The 22941-nt window shown below is 42.4% G+C and overlaps 1 protein-coding gene across 1 annotated transcript in view; it reads right to left on the reverse strand.

Annotated features, from left to right (window-relative positions):
• Positions 1-22941, reverse strand: part of PGBD5 (piggyBac transposable element derived 5) — a 73633-nt gene that overhangs the window by 40748 nt on the left and 9944 nt on the right. The window contains exon 2 of the mRNA XM_052806113.1: positions 2265-2692. Within this exon, the coding sequence (XP_052662073.1) occupies positions 2265-2692 (428 nt within the window). The remainder of the gene's footprint in view (positions 1-2264; positions 2693-22941) is intronic.

Below are 22941 nucleotides of genomic sequence, written 5' to 3' on the forward strand. Positions count from 1 at the left end.
CTTTTCCCTTTGTTTCTGTGCAACTGGGTTATTCTTTTTAATTATTTCTATTATTTCTCACTGGGCCTGACATTCTGGGTTTGATGTTTACTGCAGTCTGCTAATCTGCACTCAAGGCAATTTCCAGGGCGAGGTCTTTCCTGTTGTTTTGAGCAGATGGGTCCACGTCTCCTGAGACAGGTAGCGTGCAGCCCTGCCTGATGGCACCCAGGAGGACATTAGGCACAGGGCTCCTTTCGGGAGGAGGCTTGGAACATCCCCCAGTAGGCTACCATTGCTACACTAGAGTATTTTTAACAACAGATTCAAATCCTTTTTCTTTCTCACAGAGTTATTTTTGAAGCTGTATTTTAGTGCTTTTTGTTTCGCTCAATACCACTGAAACATGCTGTATAGAAATCACTGATGTAAACACTGAAAGGGAAGAGAGAAGTGAAGAGGGAAGCAAGAGAATTGGGCTGTCACTTCTCCTTCCCCCCTCGCCCCCTTTTTTTTTTTAGAGTAGCATCTCCTTACCAAGCTCAGCACAAGCATACATTTTACTTGTGGAGATTTAGATGTCTCGCCACTGCAAATAGGACGCTATGATTTTGCCAATTCAGTTCTCAAACTTTGCTCGGGAGTGGGGAAGGGAGAAGGGATATACATGCAAATCAGATTTTATCCTTTAATGGATTTGCACTCACAGCATGTCCCACAGTACACCATTATAAGCATTTACATTAGACACAGTGATCACATTTCTGAAGCCTTTATCTTCCGCCCATTGAAGTCAGCGGCCATAAGGATTAGATTTCATATCTTAATGAGAGCTTGGTCCCAACAATACCGTGTCTCTCACTGCCTGTTTTGTCTTGATGGAAATGCACCTTGCTGGCATGGCTTAGTGAGAACACTCCTCCCTCCTCCCTTCTCCCGTCTCTACCGTAACAGCTTTTTAGACAGCTGTGTTGTCCTGATTATACAGGTATGATTTTTATTGTCTATAAAATAGAAAAAAACTGTAATCACTCCCAATTTACTTTAGGCGCACTTCAATGGATGTGATGCATCTGTGTCTTTATTAACTTTGTGCAGTGGGCAAAAATGTGATGCTTCAGAGGGGAAACAGGAAGAAAAAGAGGAAGATGGACACAACACCCTTTCCAAATGTCTAGGTGAAATCTTTATACTCTGAAAACAGAGAGTTGATTGAAAAGTTATTTCAAGTAGTAACATTTCATGCTTATTCCTTTTTCTTTCCAGACTTCTGAACGTGGCCAGTAGGAACAGCTCCAAAAGGAGATCATTTATAGTGGAACAAAGTTTAAATAGTGGATGATGAATATTAAGAAAAGATTTGTTTGCACTTTTAATAAAAAAAAAAAATTATTGAACTGTACAGCTGCAGTCAGACAACCACCAGCTACATACATTTCTATGTTTAGTTCCTTACATTGTCTGCCCAGTCTACAGAGCAGTCTCCCTACAGAATGGCCTTCTGCTGTACCCCTAATTGTATCTGGAAATGAAAATTCATTGGAATCCTGTTCACTTTTATTCCTGGTAGCCTGGAAATATTTCCAGTTCGCTGGCACTTTGGTTGCAAATCCACAATCAGTAAGTTATTCCACAGAAGCATCACACATCATTAAAAACCAGGGCTGGCACAAGGCACAGGCAGTGCTGCTGAGGGCAGCTGACAACCGCAGCGAGAGAAGGCACTTGCCCCCCTGCTTATTTTCCCTTTGCCCAGTCATGGGGAGGCAGCTGTGCTGCTGGACCATACGGCAAGCACCTACTGCTAGGGTCAGGGCCAGTCATTCCTAGCAAAGTCAGCTCCTGCATCCCACACTCAGCCTGTAGCGGGAGCAGCTACAAGTTCTCCCTCCGGCCCAGCAGCACCAGCTCTGCCCTTTCCACTCACCCTCACAGGAGCAGCCTGCAATCTCCCATCCTCAGGATAGCAAAACCTGGTGGTGCTAACCTCACTGAGAAGTCTCCAAGCTTGTTTAGACCACTAAAGCAAACAGCCCCAGCTCGCAGAGCATCATTCCTATTTCCAACATGCCATTACCTGCACTGCAGAGCTGTAAGTCAAACATTGCTGAGCACTCGCATAGGACAGTGCTGCTCTCTCTCATGTTCCACGGAGGCACCGCAGCACGGCTTCACACTGTGAAGCCGCAGCTCTTTCTTCCGACAGCTGTGCTCCGCGATTTCAGTCAGCGAGACAACCTAGAGCACGTAGGTTAAATGTTCCCTGCCAACAGGTTAACTCTTACCTGGGCTTGCGAAGGTCTGAAAGCGGAGTCAAAGCCATTCTGCAGAGAATCCAGAAAAGGCTGGATTTTGTAGAGGCCATGCGTTGTCTGGCTCGAGCGGAAGGCCACAATGTGGAAGTACTTCAGGATCTTCTCAAACCGTGATTGTGTCATGATAAGTGCAATGCTCTTGTTGCTGTAGAAGCCGCTGCTCCAGATGCTGAGAACGGACTCACAGTGGTGGATGCTGGTTGATATCATGTAGCCTAAGAAGGCCTTCATTTCCGTCAAGGTGACGTCAATCCAGGCATCGTCACTACCAAACCTCTCCTGGTACTTCTTGGCATACATGTTGGTTTGGACCACCATATTCTTTAGTACGTTGTCAGGGACAAAGAGCTGAAAAAAGTCCATGGCACTGGCAGTCAGGGGCATTTTTCGTGTTGGACCTAGGACAAAAGCAAGAAGGGAGGATAAGCTCACTCCCGATCATCACAAGGCATGCCCGATACCAGCAATTTAAAGCAGGATTAACTCTCCTAAAGCAGGAAAACAAGGCCAAGGTGATGGCATGTCAGCTAATTCCTTTGAAAGTGTACCCACTGACAGATCTCATCAGGAAACTCCCCCCCATATCCTCTGTCTTCCTCCGATATGATACAAATACGACGCACTCTGAATAGTTTCTTCCTCTGCTCTGCACGCTCATTAGTTTGTAGCATGCAGGTCTGTGAGGCAGCATGCATTTAATTTTTCCACTTATACACTATCTGTACTTTTTACCCTCAGCATCTGTTTTGGCCTTTTTCTGGATAGTCCTTTACTTGTCCATATGCACGTCAAAGCAGTGTCTTCCTCAAAACAGCCCAGAAGGAAGGTGTCCGAGCCCTCCAGAGCGAGAGTGCTGCCCCCAACCCAGCTGACATGATTCTGGGCACTAGAACCTGATCCCACCTTTCCTTTTGCACCTCCAATTCCTGCCCAGTTCACTGTCATTAATCCTGTGACTTTCAAATCTGCTTCTGCTCCACACACAGAGCCATGCAGATCATGTCTATGTGCTTTTGAGTTCTGTGCCTCTGCCACCACACTGGAGCCTTATCCTGCATTCTGACATCCCCAAGAGAGCACGTTACCAGAACAAGTCAAAGACACCACATGGCTACTGTCACCGTCCCACATCACAGGGAATATTTTTAGCATTACAATGCATACGCTGGTCCTCTTCCTCCCATAATGTAATAAGCCTTGCAGTCCCATGCTGCCATTACTCTAGCTTTTCACTGATCTTACACCTTCTCTCCAGTTTCAACTATTCCGTAAGAAAAGGAGGGGGAAAAAAAAAGGGGGGGGAGGCTCTAAGGGTTGGCAGCACTTTATCAGTGTAACAAGGTTATCCAGTCAGACACCAGATTACATTAAACTGAATTAGGAACATCGAGCCTGCTATACCAGGGATGCAGACACCAGTCCTTACAGCCCTCTCTCCTCTAATCCCTTCCATAAACTAATTAAGCTCCATTTTAAAAGTAGTGTTTTTCTTGCTCCCACCCTGTGGCAGTGCTTTAGTCACCAGGTGAGGACTATGGAGATGGGGACATTCTCTATCCTCCTACCAAAGCAGTGAAAATCTATACACCTGAGACGGGCAGCGTGGACAAATCCAATGGATAGGGCAATGATTAAGAGCAGTTCTACATCCCTGTGCAAATGATCCAATAAATACTGCGCCTTAATTTAACAGCCTTCAGCCTTGGGACTGTCTGAAAAACACTCTTACAGATCAAAAGCAGGAGGCACACAGCTTCTCATTTGAAGTTCTGCCTAACAAGAGTGAGTCTTCATTGCACTATGTGGCTGCTTGGATCTCAGCGTCAGCTCTCCCAGCTCAATCAGAGCATGAGATTTCCCATTCTACAATCTGGCCCTGCAAAAATCCACTACCGTGTTGGTCAGGTCACATTCTCCAGTTCCCCTGTATCTCAGGGCACATCCTTAGTTACAGCAACAGCTATAGCTTGCAGAAATTTTGCATGAAACAGTATTAAGAGGAACTACACAAATACTGTGGTTGGACTTGCTCTTAAGCCTTAATGTTTGGGTGCACTCTGGTGAACTCAAGCTATTAGGACAGCAAAAATAGCACCAAGACATTGAAAGAGTGAAGAGTGAACCTTCAGATTGCAAAGAATGCCAAAAAAGCAAACAAAAGTAGTTGGGTTTGGGGTTTTTTTTTTCCGAGTGCAGTGGGGAAAGAAACATATATTTAAAGATCACTTTCCAATTTTAAGCACATTCCTCTATATAGCAAGACCAGAGTAAAGAGCCCCACACAAACCATGTTCTGGTAAGGACAGAGCAGAAAATTTCAGCTTAAATGATAAAAGGTTTTCATTATGAAGTGAAAACTATCAGGTTAGAATAGATATACTTACTTAACCTTAACTGCTATTGCAATAAAAAGTCTCTTAACAAAGACTTCTCTTCTTTTGATCAGATTTATACTCTGCTAGCACCCACTAGACTGTTACAGCTGACGTAAAATGCTCCACAAATGATTCTGTATGAATGACTTACAGCACATCACTTCCTTCTTCCCCACAACTTAATCAAGTTTTGACATTCTACAGTAGATATGGCCTTCTGATAACAACACACTGCACAGACTATATTCCTAGTTATACATGAAGTCTTGAGTAGCTACTGAATTCAACTCCAGTGCCCAGGCAACCTTCACGGTAGAGCATAGAGATAGTTTGTAAATTCTTGCCTTGAGAAGCAGAAGCTGGGAGTGGGGATAACATTTTAAATTGTGCCTACAGCAAACAAGATGCATTCATAAAGCATTCTTACGAAGTTAAATACGTTGGTCGTGAGACAGGTGGATATGGACAATAGGTATGTACCAGACTCCATCTTTCGGAAGTCAAGAGTAGTCAGAAGCACAAAAAGGTACTTTTGATGTAATTAAATTTCCAGTAGCTGCACAAGTTTACCTTGAAAAGTGATTATGGAAAAATGCCAGGTATACTGGATAGGACAATCCTTTCTTACCCAGCAGTTCTGCTCCAGCCACACAGAATCTCCTATCTGCTCTCCTTCTCAAAATAATTATGCAAGATTTGTATCCCATTGGTCATGCAGAACCCACGCAGCTCTAAAAGAGTGAGCTGAATCACTTTTCTGACTCAAACATCAACCTAATTGTTGACTAAATATAATTCTGAAAGCCCCTGTATAATCTCATTGTCTTAAAAAACAGCCTTTATTGGCAAAGAGAGCACAATTGATTCATAATTTACTGATATGCAATAAAACAAGAGTGACATTGAATTTCTGTAGGAAGAGAACTGAATTTTTAACATGAATTGGGTTTTGCATAGTTAATGACTAGCCTAAAATAAATTATTTAAATATGACTTTCTATCTAAGTACACAAATATATCCCATATATAGAGCCAACTGCATAAGAAACTTAAATAGCAAATTTGTACTTTTTAAGGATTTTTACATTGACTTAAATGGCACTTACCCAGAAAATACTGATATGAGAAGAGTTCAGTGTCCCATACATGCACCGTTTACCTTTCAAAGCTTTACTCGGTCAAATAAAATAGTGGCTTTGCCTAGACTTCCATTCTCAGAATGAATATACAATTATGACTGTATGTAAAATTCAATTTTTCTCTCTCCTCTGCCCTAAAGTGTGTGCATGGAGAATATATTTATTTACATAGAGTTTTTTGCTTTAAAAACCAATCAGGATCTCCAATATAAGTTATACAGTCAGAGCACAAAAGCACTCCTGGAGTTTCCAAAGATGCAGCTAGACCCAGCATTCTGTGCACACCGAGGGTGGGGACAGAGCTCTACTGAGTAACCTCTGGCTGGGCAGCACACACGCCAGCACTAGCACTTTGCGCTTGCTTTAAGTAATTCTGCAGAACATGGAAAATAACATAAACTTCCTCTGTTACGATACAACGTGCACAGACAAACTCTCCTTCTCCCTTCTTACCCTGTCTATCAGCAAAAATCTGCATGTGCAATCGGCAGCAATCACCTTGCAAGTCACTACTGCTACTAGATCCTATTTTGACCAGATGATTGGTTCCATTTTCTGTTTTGTACTCAGAAGGAATGTCTCCCCCAGAGCCATAGCTATTTAAATTGTGAGAATAGACTCAAAATAAATGAAGAAGCTAAGCAGGGAGAGCCATTTGTGTTTCCGTCCTGGAGATGGGATTGTGGAGCGGACGCTGGCACCTTGCCCTCTGACTGCGCGCACTGCAGAGCCCATTTTGGCTCAACTCAGCTCAGAGCAAACTGCAGCAGCCTCACTGGGTCCGACGCCTAGTGAGACAGCAGGCTGCATGCTCAATTTCTCAGCAAACATACACATTGCAGAAAAACCAGAAAGCTTTAAGAAAAAGTTCACGTGAAACTTCTGTGCAACCATACTTCGAGCAGACCCTGCGCGTCCTCCTACAGTCTTCGGTCTTCCCTGTCGGACGGATCCCCACCACTCACATTCTTCCCCCTGCTCCAATCCCACCCGTGTTTCTAGCCTTCCTTACTGAGCAGCACGTTAGGAAAAAAAATAAGAACTCTTAAGTCAATTAACTGCTTTTTTCCTTACTTAACTGGTTTGCAGGACTAAGTAATTTGAGTACATTTTTAGTAAGTTAATTTATCCTTTTCCATTGTTCCTGTTCTGATTAGCAACCTGTTATTTAGTAGCTCAGAGTTCACAGAATAAAAGATGGAAAGTTTCAAAACCTACTGTAATCTATCAGTGCTTACAACGTAACGTACAAATCTTAAGGAGGTCAAAAGCGTTGTCATTTTGGGCAGGATAAATCAGATGTGTAAGAAGAAAATGCAGCAGAAGAAAATTCTCCTTTTGCTCTGCTGCGCAAAAGACTTAGCGCTCTCATTCAAAGTGTAACTGAGGTTCATGATAAATTATCCCATTACGTTGATAGGTCTAGGTATTACCATATGCATGGCAATCCAAATTGCATGGTTTGGAAACAAATGTTGTACAGAACTAATCCAGGGTAGACTTTGAAATTAATTTAACTTCATTAGCAACTGGGCAGACCCCAATACCTCTGAATGAGGCACAGGAGTGGTAGAAGCATCAGTTTAAGAATTTAGAAGTCATTTTATTGTCCTCTTTGAGCAAAAATCTAACAACTTCTAGTCATGCATGAGGGTAGCACATTTAGGTGTATTGTATACAGATGCAAACCTAAGAAAAAACTATCCAAAACCTGTTATTTTTTGGCAATTGGGAAGTATTTTCTCCTCTGACATATGGCACAACTTTCAAAGACCAGGGTTTGAAAAGCCAATTAATTCCTTTTTCCTAAGTCCAAGCAGTTAGAGACTGTTTTATATTCCTGAGAAGTTACCTTTCCAAAAGTACACAACATGATTTTGGGGCCTTATTTAAAGAATAGCAAAAAATGCTGACAGAAGATTTCTGTCAGAAAATACACATTCATCAAAAAAATCATGATGTTTTCATGGAAAGTGTCAATTGATGAAATATGACAGACAGTGTAAACAGTTTTTCATCCTTCTCAATGAGCAGAGACCAATACAAAAAGCTGAAAAAATAGCAACAAAATCAAAAACAATGTTCCAGTATTTCCCAAGCGAGGTTTTTCAGAATTTCAGTTTCACACTAAGTTCCCTCCCGTAAGCTTTGGAAGCACTGGAGATTATCTGGCTTGCCAGAAAATCAGTTTTCATATCAGCTCTATTCTTAATGGCCTGGAAGAAATGTACATCAGACCATTCTCAAACCATAGCCAGTTTGACGGCCTTATGACAAGCCTGTCAAGACAGCTTGAAGTAAGTGCATGTAACAGTTCTCTTCTGAATTTTATTCCAGTTTATTTCAGATACTGCTCTCCTGTAGGAACTGGGCAGCAAGTATCCAGGTCTTTAATGTAGGATATTATGCTGCATGTATTTCGTTCATTAAAAAAAGCAACCAAAGCTTCAGTGACAAGTCTATTTTGCCAAGTCAAAGGAGTCATCCTAATTTATACCAGCTGTGGTTCTGACCAATATTTTAGAGCAAGTAGATGCTTGCTTTTGTTATTTTGGTAGGTAATCTAACTTTCCTTTAGGACTGCCTAGCACAACAATTCTATATAAATGATCAAAACATGAGCCATCCTGTGCAGTTGCTTGGAGCTCAGAGACAACCTACAAGGATGCAATAAAAAAACCCAAACCAAAACAAAACAAACCCCACAACTCCCAAACAGACACTTTATTGGCTTTCTTACACGAGAAAGAAGAAACTGGACGTAGTCCTTCCAAAGATGGTTCTCTTCTTAGACCATAAGGGCGCTCTCAGTAGCTCATGCTTCTGCGTAAGTTTTTACCAGGTCACCTTCCCCCAGAAGCTTACTTTGCTCCTTTGCCTGGGCACTCAGTAGCACACACTTTTGCTCGATATTTGGTTTCGGTTAAGTTTATTCCAAGCTATTTAGCAAAGCGTGATTTGACTGCACTTTTCCAACCTCTATAAGTAAGCCTTTGACAATGCCTCCACGTCTGTATGCAATAACCGTAGTCACAAAAATTGTTCCAAACAGCTTCCGTGAAAGGGCACCTTCTCTTCCCTCCCCAGCATTAAAAAGGATTGTTTTCCTCACAGCGTCAGCAATGAAGTGATCCACACATTGCAATCTGACTTCTATCCATAGAGATAATTAAGAGCTGGGTCTAAAAGCAATCCAAGGACAAATGAAGGAGGACTGAAAATCAGCGCACAGCTGCTCCGTGCTGACTCTGGTCAAAAGGGTCCCTGGCCTCCACACCAGACACCGCTGAGTTATGACAAGTTAAATAAAGAACTTACTTAGTAAACCAAACAGTAAAATTTAAACTAAATGGTAAAATTTAGCAAAGTATTTAGTAAACTAAGGAACTTCCTGCAGTTCAGCTTGTTTCCCTGCTGTACACTGCATCCAGATTCTCATCTAGCTTTCTTCAGCATTATAGCAAAACCCTTGAGAGTCAAGTCTAGCATGTCAACCTGACATAGGTCAGGGACAAGTAATGTACCTGTTCCCACCCAACACAAGACAGCCTTCCCACTCAACATGACAGTAGCCTCCCAAGGCCCAGGGTGATAACCAAAGCGCCCTGCCCATTCCTCCTGCCCCATGCTGCTGTGTGCTAGCTGGCAGTTCAGCCCAGAAAAGATGAAGAACTTCAGTTGAGCACCAAGAACAAGACTGGAATGCCAAGGGTAAAGAATTTTGGCTGTCACTCAGCAGCTTACCATGTGTGATAAGACACTGTACGAAAATAGTTAAATTTCTGGGCATTTTCAGGGGACCAAGCAGGCAGGTCTTACACCTTTCCCATTGACCAAATGTATGCTGTGCCACCAACAGCATTGGTCTGAGAATGAGAACACATGAGAGATGTTGCGGCAGTCTTCCATGGAAGTGTGGCTTCTTGTAGATTTAAGCCACGGTCAAAAAACATTTAATTAAGAGAGTATTCTTCGTGTTTACCATCATGTTTAAAAGCTACAAAGCCTTCAAGCTGTGACAAGTGAAGTAGAAAGAATAAAAAGCCCACTGCAGGTAATGTTGACACCTTTAATTATATACTTACTTAATTTCTGTGGCGAGATCTTACAACCTACCAATCACCATTATCAACATCCAACAGAACCTCCCAAACACTGGTACAAGATCCTTACGGTTAAAATAATTCAAAAAAGCCAAACACCTTAAAGCAGCAGTCAGCGCTGAAACAGTACCATATCGCGTCAGCTTACATAATCCTTTGCACATTATTCATTTTGGCTGTGGGACTGAACACACTTGTCCCTCGTCAGGGGAATTCCTGCTGCAGCAGCTTCCATAGCAAAAGTCCATTAGACTTTCTTTTGCCACTGCAGTTTTCTGTTAACATTTTACTGCACTCGACCACCAGAGCAGATTGGCTGCTCCTGGCAGTCCAGCTGACACTGAGCATATCTAGCAGGTTAAAGACAACCATCAACGTGCTGACTTCACACATCATCTGTAATACAGCTTTCGGTAGACCACAGAGGAGTTACACATCTGGCTGTACACACAGCTGTGCACATTTATGAAATAACTCTACAAAGCAGCATGGATAGTTTTATGTCAGCACAACTTCCATCACCAGCTGGGTGACCCTCATAACTAAATCCCAGAAGGCTGCTTTGGGGTGGTCCCATGGGGGGATCCCCCTGCACTGGCAACTCTTACAGGTGCAATCCACCTTTGCATCTTTCTCCCCCGGGCTCCTGGTCTGTTCTAGTGCGCACTGTTCACAAATACCATTACCCACATGCAACTTGCTCCTTTCCAGCAATTTAAAAATAAAAATCCACCTATATAAGTATTAGCAATATTTGATGTCAGGACCCTGCCTCCAAATGGAGGGATTTTGCGTTTGAAGAAGTGAAAATAGCCTAGTATGTTTTCCAGGCAAATCATGAGGACATTTAATTTATCTTTTGTAAATAAAAGTCAATAAGCAAGTGACCCAACTAATGAGATGCTGAAAGCCTTCACGTCAACTCCCACATTTGCATGCAACACATATGCCGCTGAAAAATGAACCTCTTATATTTGAGCAAGTCTCATAAGGAAATGGTTTTCTGCTTTGTTCAAAAATTGGTTTTTTTTTTTAAAAAAGAAAGAATGTATCAACTGGAAATTCAGACAGTTCAGTAAGAACAGTTCATGCAAGAACATTCATTTCAGTACAGAATCTCCTAATGATTCATCTCCATCCTACAAGAGCTAAGGTAGCTACAATAGCGGTCTTTGCAATTGCTTCCCAGCAGCTACAGCCTTTTCTGGACAAGACAGAGAATAGTTGTTAGGGTTAAGCACATAGTCCCCAAAGCGTTCAATGCTACATCCCATAAACAGAACTAAGCACCTACTGCTGCACCCACTTGGGAGAGGGTAATGAGCAGGGTGCTCTTGCTGCAGCCTGGCTAGAAGAGCTCAAAACCCAGAATCTGCCCAAGGAAGCTGGTGCCAGGAGCTCCATGGGGATTATACTCAGGCTTTTTTTCCAAACCTGCTTCCTTTGGGTTGTAACAGCCTCCCTTGGATTTTACTGCTTGCTGTAGGAAAAGTGTGCACATGCATTTCTAGGTGAGCTTCATGACCTGCCCAGTAAGACAAGGTTTCTCTGCTGTGATCACCCCAGACTAGGATGCAAAGGAGCTCTTGTCACTTTAGAGATAATAATAAAATAAATCAACACTTCAGTCACAGGCACCCTCATTTGAAGGCTGCACCACCTCTACCGAAGAAGATCATAATGCATCTGCATTTACACAGCTGCTTTTAAACTTGTAATTTCCCCACTTTATATTCTCCATGGTCCTCCCCAACACCCTCAAAAACCTTGGGACAAGCAGTTACAAGCCACGCGTTCCTCACTGGTGCATTAGGCTTAGGGGCAGATGAAAGCCTAAATATTTTCTTAGGACACCTAAGATGCAAGTGGAGGTCATGTATTTGCAATCCTTGCTAGGGCCATGGCTCCTTTACACATGCATAGGATGCACTTTCTCCTCTTTTACTCCTGCCCCTGTTGTTAGACTGCCTTTTTCCATCCTTGTTCTGCCTGCACTTAGAAGTGACCAGTGCCACAGGCTGTCTGAACATCTGAACTCAAAATAGCCAAGCGGCTGGAAAGTTCAATAAATGACTTCTATATACCATGCACATCAACATCCCTAATCCTCTTACCACACGCAGGATACATGACACACTCCACAGCACTCCAACTGCTTCGGCTTCCTAATAACTCATAAATGCACAACTTCTCAGTTTTAAGAAACCAGAGCATTTCTTCAGCAGCAAAGTGTGAAGAAAAACAAAAAAGCAGTCATCTGTGCAAAAAGGTGGATTTATTACTTGTACTGCCTGTGTTACCTCCAGGGTGATGCAGACGTGTTTACAAACCACTGTACCCCCAGGGAAGGCTTTCAGGGATTTGTATCTGCACAGAACAAGCCAGAAGCACAACTTGGAGCTAAACAGCGCATGAAGTCGGAGTGGGATGCTCAGCAACACAGCACCGCTCATCCTCAGCAATAGCAGCCCCTCAGCAACACAGCACGGCTCCTGCAACCTCTGCCCAGCTACTGTGTGCAGCCAGCGTAACTGCTCAGCACCCAGTTCCCCCCATGGCCCGCGCCGTGCTGCACAGCTCCCAGGGCGCAAGCAGACTAGGAACTAGGTCATGGAACTAGGTTTGCAAAGAAGAGCATCATGGGTCTTCACCCATAGCCTTTCAGGAGAGATGCTTGTTACTTTGGAGCCAAAGTCCATCTCCTCAAACACAGACTTAGTATGCTGCATTCTGAGATCAAGCAGGGAAAAGATTTAAGGTCATCAGACAGGCACTGCTTACTGGTAGCCATCCATCACACCAGGTCACAGCTACACTTGGAGGTCATCTTCTCCACGCTTCTTGGGGGCTGCCAACATATGAACCAATAAAAGCTGAACGACCTCGTAGGACTTAATCACTGTAAGAACATACCTCAGCTTACAAAATGAGGAAGTAGCTTGTATTTCTCATTTTGGACCTAGCCGCAACAGAGATTTCATACAGCAGAGATCTTCAAAGAACTTCATGCTGTGCTCCCATAAAAAAAAAAAAATAAAAAAATGGTTGTTGGTGATGAAATCTGGGTCATATTAAGTAGTGCAGCAGAAGACAAAGCCAATAAATCTTTCTGCTATATAAAAAACAGGCCCAAACATCAGCTCCTTGAATCTGCAGGTATAATTATACAGGATGCATCTGCAAGGTAAATTTAAATTAATAACATGGGAACAACCACTGCAAAGCGTGTCCTTCTGTTTGCCAAGTGCCAAGCACTTCACATTAAGGATTCCTACAGAGGCTTCTGGGCATTATCACAACAGAAATAATAGCTTCCCATTCTGTAACCACGGATTAGGACATTTATAGCTCAAGACCTCAGTGACTGGAGCTTCACATTTCCTAACTATATTCTCCCTCTCATAGAAGAAGCGCGTAGTCTTCACAGTAGGGTTCAGAACAGGTCTTTGGATTACTATACCAGAGCTAAATCCTCCATGATTTGGAAAAATCTGTCTGGAACAAAAGCCTGTGACTGATTAGAGGCCATAGGCAGAGTCAATGGCATGCTTAAGATAATGTTTTACTAACATAGTAATAAGGAAGTTTCTGAGTATGTTTTTTGCTCTGTAAACCCTGGCCCCATGTCCTGTCCTGCATGTTCTTATCTACTTACAGATTGATTTTCTTAAAGGGGAAAGATGCAAGCTGCTGTTTTCGTATCAGGCTGGCTTATGATTTCATGATATGATGAAGGAGTATATTTACTCGGTCACAAGTAACTGGAAAAGTTCCCGTTTAAATAAAGGCTGTGAATTTTGACTGCTGCTCAAAGACAGAAGTAGTGCTTCCCTTCCAAACTGCCTGCCCACCAAGCCAGAACAAGTATTTCCTGAGTTCAGGAACTGGGAGTCAGCCTCCCTGAATGTTTTACTCTGTGACTGATATGCTCTGCTATCTTAGGCTAATCGTATCATCTGTGCTTCTGGCTTATCCATGTCTCAGGCTGGCACTGGGACTTATGCCCTGTTTTCCTTTGCTCCATTCTGCACATTCCCAGCCTTCCCCAGCTGCTTGCTGTTACCTGACCCCGACCTTCCCCACCCTTCCTCCTGCGTTTTTGAGGCACTGCCATACCTCAAAGTTTCCCATTCTCTTGGCATTTCACTTAAGTGATGAGATGAGGCTTATGTTAGTATGAATTCCTCAAGTCTACAACTGCTGTTTCTAAGGATACATGTTTTGAGACAAGGATTAGCTGTCAGATAAAAAAGGTTGTCAGCTAGGTCAGCATTGGTTAGGAGTGTGTCCAACTGTATGTTATTCAGTTGTAAGTCACAGAATAAAGATCTGCACCTGTGGCTGCTCAAAAAGAAAAATTAAGATGTCCCAACCCCCTCTGGTTCCTGTCCCACTTCTCTCCCTTGCTCCCAAGCACTGGCCCATGTGAATTAACACAGTCCTGACATCTACAGTCATACTTTCATACATCATTTTTCCACTAAACCCTTTCTGGCAAGGAACACCTAATTAGCAGGTACACACAGATCAAATGCCATAACTACTGGTGAAGGAGGTCTGCCACTGGAGACTTTTCTCTTTCATTTTGAAGACAGTGTAATGTTACATGAAAGTGTTGAAAGTTGTATTCCCTGCCTGTTTTCCTACGATCCACAGGTACAAGCATGCTGTACCTACATCCTCCTCAACCATTCTCAACATAATATAAGCAGCGTTCAAAATCTTAAAGTGTGGATTCAAATTCTGCAGGCTTAAAAACAAAACACCAAGAGTGACGTACATATTTCTGCAAGTGAGCAAAGGCAGAAATGTACTCTTCTGTATAGCCCAGCCAGCCAGCCCACCAAGATCAATTTAATTTCATAGCAGATGTGAAATGATTCACATAGAGCTGCTGTTGCAAGTCCCTTTCTTGCCTTGGCCAGTCCCTGCTGGCAAGAAAGTGCCCAACATCTGTGGAGCACATCAGTGTTTATTTTTACATTTTCTACAAGGAAGATTCAATTCTCTAGATGCCTCATAGCCTCCACTTAAATAACAAACTATTCAGGGTTATTTAAGCAAGCTCTGTGTTCTCACATGGCAAAACTCTTCTTCCTTTTATTGCTACTGACATCCAAGCATCTTTGCCTCTTTACCACTGTGTTTTCTAGAAAGCTGAGACCTCCCTTCATGCCCTGAGACACTGCCTCAGTCACTGTTCCTTTATCAGAAACCCCAGTGTCAGCTTGCTCTCTGGGACGGATGAGCCTATGCTGTTGCTCCAGTCAGGATAACAGCATTGCAGCTCTGGTGTCAAGAACGCTCATCTGCTTCCAAACCTTCTTTCATTTTCTGATTTGCTTTTTAAGTGCTCTTTGAATATGGAATCCCCCAGGAAAAGAAGTATCCAAGAACCTCAAGTTTTGATTGCTAAGTCTCTTCCCCACTCTCTCAGCTCTGTGGGCAGGAATAGCAAGGCAAATAGAGAAGAAGAATATAGATCTCCACAGGGAGCCTCCTGCTTCCTAAGCCTTCCAAGACCTAACTGCTAAAGCTGGTTTTATATTATAGACAGATTTGCTCCTTTGCATTGCCCTTCCACTTCCTCAGCTGCTTGTTGCTATCTTCACAAAGGCCTCTCATTTAAGCAACATTTCTCTCCATTCATTCTTTATTTATGTTGACCACCTCATAAAATAAAATTAAGAAAAGTAAGAGACCTGCTGCGTCTCATTCAACCCCATCAGCTTCTTCCATCATCTCTGATGTGGCTCCTTTCCTCCTCACTAACTGTGAATGGCCCTGAATAGGTAGCATTTTCCCTTCCACATCAAGAATTTATTACATTCCTCCCTTAGGGCCAGATTCTACTAGGTCCTAATTGCTATAACCCCCATTGAGGTTTTAGTGGAGGGGAAAAAAAAAAAAAGCCTTCAAATTATTAGCAAGGCTGGGCCTGGAGTGTTTATAACCTTGTGTGATCAAAACCTCAAGCCTGCTAGGCAAGCTAGAATGTTATTTATTTGAGGAGGAGAGAGAACACAGGGAAAGCAGGTGAACATACTGTTTTTCATCACAGCTAAATATTTGATCTGGGTCTGGTAGTACTCCTGGCAGATAGAGCCAAGCCACTTTACAGAAATTCTCTTTCTGGGCCTGGACTACAGCAGTCTGGCAGAGCTGGACACAAATGACCACAGTCCTGCTTGCCAGGCGCTGCCTGCTTGCCCATATATCAAGATCCTTTCATAGGTCCTAGCACAGTGGTTTCCAACATGGGGTGCCAGGGAGTGCACAAGACAATCCATTGGGGTGCCAGAAGAAAATATTTTTTTGTACTGTAAACAGATACAAAGATGAAATAAACACTATTTAAATTTTTTATTTTATCTTGTCTTTTTTTAATTTCTATTTTTGTGTATGTTTTATAATGTACACAGTATATTAGTACAGTACTGCATGTATATAATCTATAAATAAATAAATATACATAGATTGGGGGTACCTGCTCAAAAAACTTCTACTGATGGGGTGCCTGATCAAAAATGTTTGGAGAACACTGCCCTAGAGTTCTTCAGTAATTGCATTCAGGACTGAAGCAGCCTAGCAGACACAGTTCACCTTCACTCTAGCAGAGAGCTGAGTGCATGCTCAAATCCTTCAGCTGATCTACCTGTAGGATTTGTACCAGTATAACCAGTTTGCTTTGAAAAGGAGTCATTTCCCTAGAAAACTGTTCTTGTAAGAACAGGGGAGTGGTGGTATCAGTCAGAAGTACTTTTGCATTGGCGTAACAGTTTTCATGTCACTCTGCCTTATACATGTAACAATTTACTGTATCATTAAAGTAGTATCACATACGCATTTATTTAAGCATGTGCTTATATGCTTCTCTGGATTCAAAGGATAATGTACTATATTAGCATCCCTCGACACTCACCTTTGAGTTTTAATTTCCATCACTCACAAATCAAAAGGATGTTTAACAGCCTTGTGTTCTTTTCTAGTGGAAAGAAGTTTCCAGAGCACACATTCACTGTGCAGTCAGCCATGCAAATTATTAATCCTATAAGCAAGGCTGAGGCTGCAATATGCATAGTGGTAGGAAAGGAGGAAAATGTCTTTTTACTATAAAAATGCACTGTAGTGTCTCCTGCAGCCCCGCAGTCCTCCTTTCAGGGCCTTACGACTACCACTCAATAGATTCTGGTTGCTCTTCTCAAACCTTGGCAAGTGAATTGAAACTGGGTGTTCTTCAGGGAACATGGGTTTTTCCTTTTGATCATGGGTCTTAATGTTAGTTTCTACCACTTATACTCAGATCTGATGCCAAACTTACTGCTGTTCTAACTACATAAAATGTTTATTAAGACCTAATTAAACACTGTGTTTAGGGAGCAATCCAGTCACACAACTTGCCATTGAATTTTAGGGATGTAGCAATGTCAGGCATTTAAGTTCGTCATATAGTGGAAGCAAACAGGTTGTGCTTTCAATAAACCTCAAAAGGGATCTCTGAAGAAATTTTTGATGCTACAGTTTGGGAGTTAACTGACAACAGTAATCTCTTCTAGGGTCTCTTCGGCTCCAGTCCAGTAGAGAGCATTTGAGGCAGATACTTAACCTTAAGCTACAGTGATCAAATTATTCTTAGCCACCAGGGCAACACTACATGGAAGCACATGTTTTTGAAGTGAGATTACACCTTTCTTATACCCCAGGATTGCTCCAAACAAATGACTTAGTGGTATAAGTATTATAATGTCAAGTGATGCAGTCTGTAAAAAAACAGGAATAACTACAAAACAATGAGTACTGAGAAGTACAGATTCCTCAAAGACACAGCAAAAGAGGCGCTTAAAGACTCTTCTTAGAAAAAAACTAACTTTTTTCTTGAGTTTAAAAGCTTGCTTACTGTCTCCTCCCCCTTCTAAATTACAGACAAGGTGACTTACAATGGCTGTCTACAGCAGTGGTCACAGAAAGCAAAGCTTAAAATATATGGGTGCGTTTCCTTTCTTTAGGAAGCATTCAAGCTCCATCAGTATGCAGAACAGTGAGTTCAGCTAGGCTCAAAGAGGAAAAGAAAAGCAACAGCTACACCAAAACTGCTTAAGCAAACATAAAATTTTGTTTTCTTGGTAGAAATTATCACTTGGTTTTGGGCACATCCTCCTGCCTCTAGAACCAATGTCTGGGGGATAAGGGGCTCCAGAGTACACTGTGCAGGTGAGGGAAGAACCAGACATAGGGGACCCCATCCCCATCCCCACCAATAGAAGTAAGAGAGGAGAAGGGAGAGTATTCCTTAAATGCTTGCCACAAAGAATTGGGCCCATTACTCAGTGCATTAGCCTCTAAACTTCCATTAGTCCCTTCTGCTAGGCAGCAGGAACACAGATGCATTCACACCTCAGGCCCAATAAAATGCTCACACAAAACTCTATACAGGGGCAGCTGACACCCCCAAAGGCCAACCTTCATCCAAACAGAAGGTTGATTAATCATGGGATAACCATACCCATAGATAAGCACCACTCCTGTTAGATCTGAAACTCAAATTTTGAGCTGCACACTGCATTCCTTCCAGCTTTTTAATCCTAAGTTTGATGTTGTGGTGGGTGTGACAGTTGTTCACATATTGCATCTCCCACACAAGCAGATCTGGAACATCAGCTGTAGCGGGTGTGGGTGAGCAACGTGGTCAGGGGCATCTGGCCATCACTTTGGTATGTTAGAAGCAGCAGCTGTCATCTTTATGTGACACTATGAATGCAAGAACAGGCAGAGGCTGGTTTCACATAGCCTTGCCTCTCGACATCAACTAGCTTTTTAATCGCCGGAGATTCTGTTAAAGCCTACAGGCTCTTCTCACTACAGATGTGCTGTCTAATAAGGATTGAACTCAAGCAAGCTATCTTTCAGCAAGGGCAATTCAAAAGGCTGTCACCCCCATCAGCTATTTTTGCATATGGTAGGTGAGAACTCAATACTTGGAAGACCTTTACCTTCTCCTCCCACAGGACAGACCTGGGCACATGGGGCAGAGCAAAATTGCAAAAAGCCTGGCTTACTAAGCAGCAGAATTTGAACAACGAACCCCCTGCCCCAGACTACCTCAATTTTAACAGGAACAGTGGAGACACGGTGTCCAGCAGAGCCCAGAAGAATAAAAAAAAGGAAGTTCCATAATGACCAAGAACATCATGTTAAAATGCGAAGTATCGGCAGGTTCTATATTAAGATGTAAGAGAAATGTTCATTTTTATGACAGCAAAGGATTCTAGGATTCTAGGAAGTGAAATACAATTAGAGAAACTAAATGCTGTAGCAGAGAAGAGCAGGTTAGGAAAGGTTATAGTACAGATTAAAAGGATTCAGCAGAAACGGAAAGCTTCAAAGTAAAGTTTTGAACAGCTTTTGTTATATTTGTTTCTTGGTCCTTTTCTGATTAAAGTATTGTGCTGAAGCATTCTCCCTTTAGGTGCCCATTTCAGCTTAAAAAGAAAGAATCCCATCTCCCTTTTATCTTAGGAAGAAAGCTGACATTAGAACAATTGGTAGTGCACTGCTCGATGTCAAGCTGCTCCAGGTCAATACTCAGACCCCTCTTGAGTCAACCTTTCAGAAAAAGACCTGAAGAAAAGGCACGGTTTGTATTTTAACATTTCACTCACTCTACTGCAATATCTGCCCATAAAATGGTATCAAATGTTTCTGCTTCAGCATACAATACAAATGGCTGCTTTTAGAAAGAAACTAATGCTCACTTAGTTTCTTTGCATTGATTCAGGGAGTGATAGCCAACAGCCAAAAAGAAAAGAAAAAAGAGTAAAAAACTGGTACAATCTCAACAACAGCATTAACAGTGTCAAGTCCATTTCATATTCCTAGAACAATTTCATATTCAGTACCCACTTTGACAGTACCAATTCAAAAATATCCATAGCTGAATATTTTACACCCACCATCTGTCCCAGAAAGCAAATAGGTGCTTGCACTGTAATTTGCACTTAACAGAGCTCAACATGGTTTGTATTTACCCCAGTCTAGTGGGACTGCAGGATTAGGTACTTCTGGCTATACTCCCACCCCTCTTAACCAGAAACAGCTGTGCCTTGTACAGAAAGATCCAAAATGCTCTTTAACCAAATAAAATGGGGATGAAGGGGAAGGAGGAGGAAGGGAGGCCAGTGCAATTTTCAGGACACAGAGATACATAACCTAGGCGTGCTTCAGCTGTCAGGGCAAGGCTTTTGCCTTCATTTTCAAGGCAACTAATGAGGTTCATAAGAGTGTAAGTTTCTTAAGTCTGAGGACAGGACACCAGAAGCTGCAATACCTGTGGCAGAAACAGACACAAAAATTTCAAATCTTGCAGTTTAGTATATATTTTTGTTTCTAATCCTCAAACACTAGGAGCCCCATAACAAGAACCTAAGTGAATCCAAGTTCAAGGTAACACATTAAGCTGAGAGAAGAAAGACTTTCAAAGAGAAATAAAAGACTTGGTGACTTTAAACTTGTTACTCTGATCTCAATGCTCCTCAAAGACTGAATAGATTTTGGAGGAAGGACTAATCAAGGACATCAAGACAAATGCAGACCATTTGTATCATAGACAGGTCACCTCAGAATCATTTTTAGTGGGCAAGCTTCTAAGATATTACTTACAGGATAGCTGAATTTATCTGTTCTGTTTCTAGCTAGGTACTTGTTAATTGGCAGCAACAGGGATGAGTAAGAGTATTAATGTCTCCTCTCTACCCACATCCTTGACTGAGAGAGGAGTTGTCTGGATGAAGGTAGGTGACTTTGGGAAAGAGATTGTTTCATTTTTTACTAGAACACGGAAATAGAACCGAGTATATGATCAAGACACTAACAAGCAAAGCTGGGCTGATCATCCTACTAGATAGTAGCTGGATTTGTCGGCCAAAATAAATCTTACAGACCAATAATGAAAGTTTTCTCTCTAATTATCTGCTCAAATCAGAGACAATCTCTTATTCTGTAGAAAAGTGATGCACAACTGACTTCTAAACCAGTGGTTTTCTAGGTAGCACTAGGCAGGTTTTTAGTTATCTTTAGTGGAGATAGTGACATATTAGTACCTTTGAACAAGGAATCATAGATCTTACTTGGAAACCTGTGCAATTTGCCAACAAAGAGTTGATCCTAAGCTGGGAAAGACAGAGAACTACTCCTAGAAGAAGTAGAGGTGTATTCTTGCAAGGGAAGATTGTGAAGAAACCTGTTACTTTCTCATTTTTAGCTGGGGCGGGGGGGGAGCAGCAAATCTTTTAAATATACTTGAGGTAAATATCAGGAAAAGAGAAGACCTAAGCGCCAACAGTACTCTTTGCAAGATTAAACAATTCTGCAATGCTCACAAAGAAGTGAAGAAACAACCTTCTGACACGGAGTCCATGAACTGGAGAAACATGGAGTAGGCATTCTGTTGTCCTTTCTTGCCAAGACATCTGTTACATGGTCATCACTCATTGCAGGCATCTGGACTTAGCTGGGCCTGTTCCAGACCTGTGCTTGTCTTCCTCCACATATCCATCCTCATGGTCTACAGAGGTTTGTGTTGGGGTTCAGCTGCAAGGAGACTCTTCATACCTCAAAGAGTCATGGACAAAGGCCAGTAAAAACCTAGGCACCACTGGATGATGCAGTAACTAAGTGCCTCCAAAGTGTAGCATTGCTAATCTCACAAGTATTTGGGTAGTGTTGTATCAGACATCCCTGGTATAAGATTAATGTTTTTAACACACAGAAGGAGGCTCAGAATCAGTCATTTGAGCAGAGATACAAGATTCATGGATACACAACTCATTAACATAGAAGTGAGGCTGAGAACAATACCCTAAGTAACTGTTAAGTGTGCCTGGGCCACTTTACCGGGGCAAAGGGAAGGAGGGAGTTTCACCTTAACAGATCAGGAGGCCATCTGCAAGCACACAGCTCCTTCCTACAAGCTATACAGCCATCTCCCTGCTTCCAAAGCTGATGCACGAGATGCAAGTAGCAAGTCTTTTGCATAGCACTCCAACACACAACCTGCCACTAAGCAGCTTCCCTAGTGTTTGCATCTATCTTAACCAATCTAAAGCAGAGAAGAGTGCTGGAAGGGACCTCAGGAAGTCCTTTAGTCCAGGCCTCCAGCCCTGTTCAGCACACATACTAGGTGTCAGTCTATTGCAACAGGTGAGCACCACTTGCTCTTCGGTTTCCAGTGACACACCTCATGTCTTCTGCAGCACTGCGCTGTCTGTCTGAGAGTTTCTATCATGTCTGATTTAATTATCCATCAATTCAATTTATACCTGTTATTCCTTATATTCAGTGTTCAGAGCAGGTAAGGCAGATAATTCCCTTTCCTATAAAAGCCCTTACTTACCCATATGGCCACTTAGCTTAAAAACAGAATACTGAAAGGTGGTCCAGTTAGCAGATTTTCTGCTCCTCAGTCCTTTCTCTTCACATTTGACTATTTGCTTCTCACCTGGGTTGGGGACCCAGAATATCCCTCCTAAATGGCAAGCCAGTCTCATTGCAAGTCTTGCACACTCTGTTTAAATAGCTGGGGAGGATGTTTGCCTTTTCACAACATGACACTGAGTCACATTTGTCTGGTGTTCAGCTTCAACCTCCAGTTCCTTTTCCACCTAAACAGTTCATCCCCTCCATTTTCCACTTCTGCTGTTAATCACTACTGCCTTCACACTAAGCATTTCTCTCTTGCACCATGCCATTTCCCCCTCCCCGGGCTATTTCAGGCTGTCAAGAACCTTGCAAATTCTCAGCCTACCCTCCAGTGCACTTGGAGTCACTCCCAACTTCATGTTATCTAAAAGTTTAATAAACAAATTCAGTAAGTAACTCCACCTCTATTCAGGAAGGCAGTTTCCAATTCTCATTAAATTTAAAAAAAGAAAATTCTTCCATCAGAACATTTAAGCTTTTGCCAGATCTTTATGCAATACATTTTTGGAGATACTGGGCCAGACCTTATCAAATTCAAATGGAGACAGAAACAGAC

This window comes from Harpia harpyja, chromosome 13 (assembly GCF_026419915.1).
Source record: "Harpia harpyja isolate bHarHar1 chromosome 13, bHarHar1 primary haplotype, whole genome shotgun sequence".
NCBI classification, from domain to species: Eukaryota; Metazoa; Chordata; class Aves; order Accipitriformes; family Accipitridae; genus Harpia; species Harpia harpyja.